The sequence below is a fragment of the Camelina sativa genome, chromosome 1 (assembly GCF_000633955.1).
Source record: "Camelina sativa cultivar DH55 chromosome 1, Cs, whole genome shotgun sequence".
In the NCBI taxonomy this organism is placed as follows: domain Eukaryota; kingdom Viridiplantae; phylum Streptophyta; class Magnoliopsida; order Brassicales; family Brassicaceae; genus Camelina; species Camelina sativa.
In genome coordinates, this window is record NC_025685.1 from 15,916,723 (window position 1) to 15,923,418 (window position 6,696).

General features: G+C 42.3%; 1 protein-coding gene across 1 annotated transcript; it reads right to left on the minus strand.

The window, feature by feature from the left end:
* Positions 2,052–4,085, minus strand: LOC104708643. Its single transcript, XM_010425239.1, has 3 exons — positions 3,937–4,085; positions 2,826–3,882; positions 2,052–2,774 (listed from the first exon to the last, which is right to left on the minus strand). Exons 1-3 carry the CDS (start codon positions 4,083–4,085, stop codon positions 2,052–2,054), a joined length of 1,929 nt encoding a protein of 642 aa, XP_010423541.1.

Below are 6,696 nucleotides of genomic sequence, written 5' to 3' on the forward strand. Positions count from 1 at the left end.
CTTGTTGACCCAACTTCTGTAGTAGGTTATTTGATCAATGAGGACCACAGCTAGGTCAATTGAGACCCTACTCCCACAGATTGTGATTCCATCTCTTGTTTTATCCATAACACCATAGGGCCATATCTATCATCTTAAGCTTACTTTCATTCAAGTTCCCAGTTTCTTTCCTAGCAAACATTGTGTTAGCTAGAGCTTTGTGAAAATACCTCAGAATTGGGCTTCTAATTTTGGAGCTTTTGGTTGAGGCTGAATAGTATGGTTTATCATCACCAATAGTGTTCCAAACAGAGTACATCTCTTCCTTTGGCATCACCATGTTGCAGTCAGTTCCAGTTTCAAACCCATAGATAGTGGCTACCTCCAAGAGTGACATCTCATATTGTTTTCCTCTGATAGTGAAAGTGATGAACCCAACTCCTTTCTCTTGATAAACACAATCAGTGAAGTAATGCATTTGGACAGTGGATATGAACTCACAGCTTTCCCTTTGATATCCCTCCATGGTTATTTCCAATGCCAAGCTCCTCCATAGTCTTCTTGTGAGGGAACCTGGTCCCTTGAAACTTCATTGTCATCAGAGCCTTAAAGAGCTGATTTGATGTCAAGATGCCAGACTCTTCTTCATCTCCACTTTCTTCTTGTTGAAATTCACCTTCTGGCCTCCTCTCACTTGTCCTATCTCTTCTATAATCCTCATTTTCAACCTCCATTACTTCTTCACTTTCTGTTTCTTTCTCACTCTCAGTTTCTTCTGAGTCCTCTTCAATGGGCTGCTTTCTCTTCTCTGTCAGGGCACTCGACCCCCTGCTCGATTCGGCACACGACCGTTTGCCCCCTCGAGTGCGTGGTCGAGTTCTTCCGCTTGCTTCTCTCCTTGATATTAACAGTGCATCACGACGATCCATGAATTCTTCAGCAGATTTCTTGGGCGGAATCCAGCTTGTTATGGTGTTTCCCATTCTTGTGAAGACATTGTGAAAGAGAATCTTGAAAGGGAATAGACTCAAAGCTTAATATTAGTAGGTTAGTACCCAGAAAACAAAGGAACTTAAGCTTTAAGGAAGAGTAAAGAGAGATTTTAAACCAAATGAAAGTTTTTTCTGTAAGTGAGAGAGTGTGAGGGTTGTAGGATCGATTTAGGTCCTTATATAGAAGTAGAAGGGGACAGGAAATCAAGGTGGAGCGTGTATACCATTCAAAATTTGAAATTGGAATCTTTGACTCAATTTTGCACATGCTCGAGCCACCACTCGACCCCACATGGTCGAGTGCCTCACCAAATTTGAATTTCAAAATACTTTCTCCCTCCATTCATCCGATCGAGTGAATTGGCTGGGCTTGGGCTCGAATAAGCACTCGATCGTGTGCTCCTTAGTGGGCTGGTCGAGTGGCCTTGAACTTCCTTTCCTATGAGTCCAAACTCAGTTAAGTCCATGCACTAGCCTCATGTAAAAGCCTACCCAAAACAAACATAAAAGAAAAACATCAAAAACACAAAGGAAATTAAACTTATATACAAAGATACCTTAGGGACTTCCTCCCCAATGAGCTTGTTTAAAGTCACTGAGCTTGACTTTTTGTTCCTCCTTAAACTTAGTTAGGAGACCAGAGAGGTGATGAGTTCCCCCTGGTTCAAATTGGTCACCATGGTCCTTGTTGTTGGTCAAAACAGTCACCACACCTGCAGCTTGTTTACTTTTGATCTTGAGTCTTGGTCTCACCTTTTTCAAAGACCTCTTCTTGAGCTGAACTTGCAAATCCTTCACTAGACCAGTTAACACTTGAACTGAATCCCTGAGCTCGTCAACAGATTCCTCATGAGGAGAGGGCTTAGCGTTTGCAGTTTCCACTTCTGTTGAGATCTCATAGTCAACTCTGTCCTTAACAGCAAAAGGTTGATCATGAATGGAGGGCAAGTTGGTTGGGTTATAGATATCAAATTTCATGGTTAAACCCTCAGCTATGTTCAAGGTCACCAGCTCTTCCTTAACATCAATGACAGCTCCAGCAGTGTCTAGGAATTGTCTCCCTAAGATGATAGGATCTTCTCACTCCTTATCCATCTCTATAACCACAAAATCAATAGGGATTCTGGCCTTGCCTATCTTGACTGGTAAGCTTTCCAATTTTCCAACCACTTCCCTGTCTGATCCATCAGCCATACTTATGTGGAGGTTACTAGGCTTGAATTCAGTGTGACCAAGCTTTTGTGCTACATAATAGGGCGTTACACTAATAGATGCTTCTAGATCACACATGCACTTGTTGAAGTGTAGGTAGCTAAGGGAGCAAGGCAAATTGAACGGACCTCGATCTTCAAGTTTGGCTGGGATGACTATTCCTTTAGTCTCCTCAAGGTCCTTCTTGTCTTGATTCTGAGCCCTCTTCTTGGAGATCTCTAGTAACATATTATGGTAAAGAGGATATGGAGCATATTGTTCCAAAGCAGGACCTCTCTCTTCTTCTTGGTATGCAATGATAACTTCTTCTTTCAAGGCCAACACCTTCTCTTTTTCAATTATCTCCATGAGTTCCTTCAGCTTTTGTGCCTTGAAACGTCCTGGGAATGGCAGAGGTGGTTTATAAGTTGGGGGAATGTACTTGGCAGGTGTAACAGACTCGGTGGAGTGTACTCGATCAGTCACTCGATCGTGTACTGAGTCGAGTGTACTGTCGAGTTTCTTCTCTTCCTGATATCCTGCTCCATTCTGAGTTGAAACTTGTTGAATACCCTCCCCATCTTTAACCTCACTGTCCTCAGTGACAATATCCTTTGTAACATAGATAGCCTTGGCAGTGAACTCCCTTGGGTTTTAGATTGCCTTTCCAGGCAGTTGATTAGGTTTTGGAGCTGAAGTAGAAGCCATAGTGCTCTCCAAGAACTTAACCTTGGAATTAAGGCTTTCAAACTTGATGTTCAGGTCATTATAAGTAGAATCTTTTCTCTGGTTGATTTCAGCAAACTTCTTGGAGGTTTCCATCTGACCAGTGGCTTGGTTAAGCAACAGCTGCTGCATCAATGTCCTTAAGTCAGGTTCCTGGGCTTGGGTAGTCTGAAACCCTGGTGGGGGACACACTTGACCCTGGTAACCTTGGTTCTGTTGTTTAGGCACATAATTGTGTTGCTGTTGTGCTTGTTGTGGTGGATAGACCTGGTCTTGTGGATTGGCCACATTTTGACTCATGTAAGACAGATTGTTGTTCTTGAATTGGTTAGAGGGCTTGAATCCTCCTTGGTTCTGGATGTAACATAGCTCAGCTACATCATTCTCCCCATCTTGAACTGTTGTTTCTTCCTCAGCAAGAAAATGAATGTTTTTCTGTTGACTGAGCAGAATCTTGTCCAGCTTATCATTCATAATCTTCAGATCTTTCTTGTATTTCTCATATGGGGCTGAATCCACAAATTTTACAGTTCTATCATAATCTTCATTATAGTTTCCATCTGACTGGGCCAAATTCTCTACTAGTTCCCATCCTTCATCAACATGTTTGTTGAGAAAATTACCATTAGATGCAGTGTCCAGCAACATTCTGATCTTTGGTAGAACTCCTCTGTATAATGTGCTAAGCAGGGACTCATTGCTGAACCCATGGTGTGGACACTGAGTTTGATAACCCTTGAACCTTTCCCAAGCTTCACAGAAGGTTTCATTGTTCTTCTGAGCAAAACCAGATATCTCATTCTTCAACCTTGCTGTCCTTGCATTGGAGACGAACTTAGCTAAGAAGGCTTTCTTGCATCCATCCCATGTGGTGATGGCTCCTATTGGTAAAGTCTTCTCCCACAGATGAGCTTTGTCTCCAAGTGAGAATGGGAAAAGTCTGAGTTTGAAGCTGTCTTCACTGACTCCATTAATCTTGGTTAGGCCACAGAGCCTATCAAACTCATCAAGATGGTCTAAAGGATCCTCCATAGGCAGACTATGAAACTTGTTTGACTGAATCATTGTGATGAGTCCACTTTTGATCTCAAAGTTATTGTTTGCTATTGCAGGTGGAACTATTCCTGTCCTTTGTGTGTGGGTGTTTGGAGCATCTCCTGCTCCAATCTGTCTTGGTCTCTGCATGGGTGGATCCATCAGTGCTTGCTGCTCTTATTCTTGAAGTATTCTGGCTTTATGCTGTCGCAAATCCCTTGGTAGGCGATTGATGTGATCTAAATACTTCTGCAAGTTCTGATTACCCTGGGATCTTGTCTGCATCAACTGACTCGACCAACTGCTCGAATGGGCACCTGATCTTGTGCTTGCTCGAGTGGAGTGGTCGTGTGGCTAGCTGACTGACTTGTACCCGATCACTGAGTCGAAGGTCACTCGATCGAGTGTAAGCTCGAGTGGTGTACCTGAAACTCAAAATAACCAACCCAAACAGTGAGACTGGTGAACAAATAGTGACAGAACTTAATCTTGGATCTATGTAAATTCTAAATGAAACAAATCAACACACTAATAGCAACGACACCAATTGAAACATTATCTTTTTATGGGTATGTAGATGTGATAGTGTATGGAAGATGGAAGAGGTTTCAATTCTCTTATGCAGTTGTAGTATAAGAGATGTCAATCCATAAAGTGTGTGATGTGTATGCAATCAGAATATGAACAGTAAACCAAGTTAAGCCAAATATGAAAGTGATTTGGTAAAACAGTAAGATGAAAATAAAGAAAGTGCAGAAAGTAAAATGCTTGAAATTAAATGCAAGTAAACAAAGTAAGAAATGCTGAAGTATAACTAAAAGAAATAAAAGCAGTAGATAAAACAGTAAAGATGCTGAAAGGAAAATGAACAGAAAATAAAAGAACAACCTGAAGGTGCTCGATCAAGCACTCGACCGTGTGACTAGGTCGAGTGGGTTTGACGAAAAAGAAATGCAATATTGAGAAACTTAAACTGGGACAAATGCGATGAAACATAAAGATATTGTAATGATCCTCACCAAGGGGTAAATTTTAAAATAAAAACCCCTGGCCAAAGGACGTGCAAAGGACACAAATGGAAGGTAACGGAGGAAGGTAGAGGAATTACGAAAGTAATGTCTGAGAAATTCTGGACGGATCAAGAGATGGCCGATGGTACCATGTACCATGTACCGTACTGGACGTAAGTGCACGGACGGGCGTACCGTTCGAATTGTCCGAATTACGAGTGATGCCAGCCAACGAAAATAAGAAGGAGAAATCTTGTTTTATCAAGAATCGACTAAGTCAAGATGGAGTAGTGGGAGATTAATTTATTCAAGAAAGAATTAGTGGAGTTAGTGGGCGATTAAAATAATTAAGAAGAAGTTAGTGGAGTTAGTGGGCGATTAAACTAATCAAGGAGGGTTAGTGGCGTTAGTGGGCAATTAAACAATTCAAGAAGATGTTAGTGGTGTTAGTGGGCGATTAAACAAGTGAAGGTGAGTTAGTGGGAGTTTAGTGGCCAAGTGTTAAGGTTAAAATCGCACAAGTGTTAAGCGACATGCACTAAGGAGAAGCTTCTAAGATCGCCATTTGTTCGCCATGCGGTGAGAGAGCCGCATGTCCAGCCACTTGTCTCAGCCAAAACTCACACCAAACCACTATAAATAGGAGGCCTTAGTGTGTGTTGAGGGAGTTTTTCGTTTCTCTTACTAAGTTAGAGTAAAAGCGAGAATAAGAGAAGCTAGAGAGAGTAAAAGAAGTTAGAGCGAGAGCGAGAGAGAGAGTTCTTCCCTTAGAAGTTCTCTTCCGCGAGTTGTTAGCCAAAGTGCCGCTGTAGGAGCTATTCGCATTCAGTCCTTGCTAGAAGTCCGATTAGATTTTGTTCTTCTCAGCCAAGCCAGGTGAGTTTCGATGCATGTGATATGGCACATGATAGGTTGGGTTTTGGGGTGTTTTTCTTTAAAGTCTTTGTGGGATAGACTTAAGCGTTTATGAGAGGTGAGTTGCTTAGGATTTTAAGTGATAAATCTAGGCGCTTTCGTGGGTTGTTGGGTAGACTCGTTTCTTTCTTTCTAGATTGAGTTCTAGGAAGTTAAGTCTCGTTTATTGCTTGTTTGTATGTTGGTGTGAGGTTGTGTTTAGCACTTAGTCTCTAGATTTATTTCTAGTCTCTTTGTTGCTTGTTTTTGGTTGCATGTGGCTTGTGTGCCTTGCATGTTGCTTGTTTGTGGTCGCATGTTTGCTTGTGTGCATTGCATGTAGTTGTTGTAGCTTGCATGTAGCTTGTGTGCTTTGCAGGTTTGTTTGGTTGTGTGTGAGGTTGTGCAGGAGAAGACTTCCCCAAGGCCGTAATCGGTGCGGATTACGAAGACTCGGAGAGACGGGATTGCATCCTAGGGCCGAGTATACACGACGGTGTATTCGAGTGCGCCTGTTGAGAGGGACTCGCATGTGATGTTCTATGCTCGCGTGCCTTTGTGGCTGTGAGTATAGGTGTTCACGGGTATGGGGGAAGTAACGAAGCGATGAAGTGATGAAATGGTGGAGTGAAGGAGTGAAGGGCCTTGAACAAACGAAGAAGAGTTGTTAGCTTCCGCATGCGTATACTTTGATAGTATATTTGTTGCATTTGAGTGTTGCATGTAGTTATAGCTTGCATTTTGTGTGTTGCTGACTGGGGTTGGGGTTGGGTTTGGTTTCTTGTTAGGTTTCCGAACTCACTGAGTGTTTAGCACTCAAGACTCCATAATTTGTTTTGCAGGTAACCTTAGTGGGGAAAAAGCCTTAG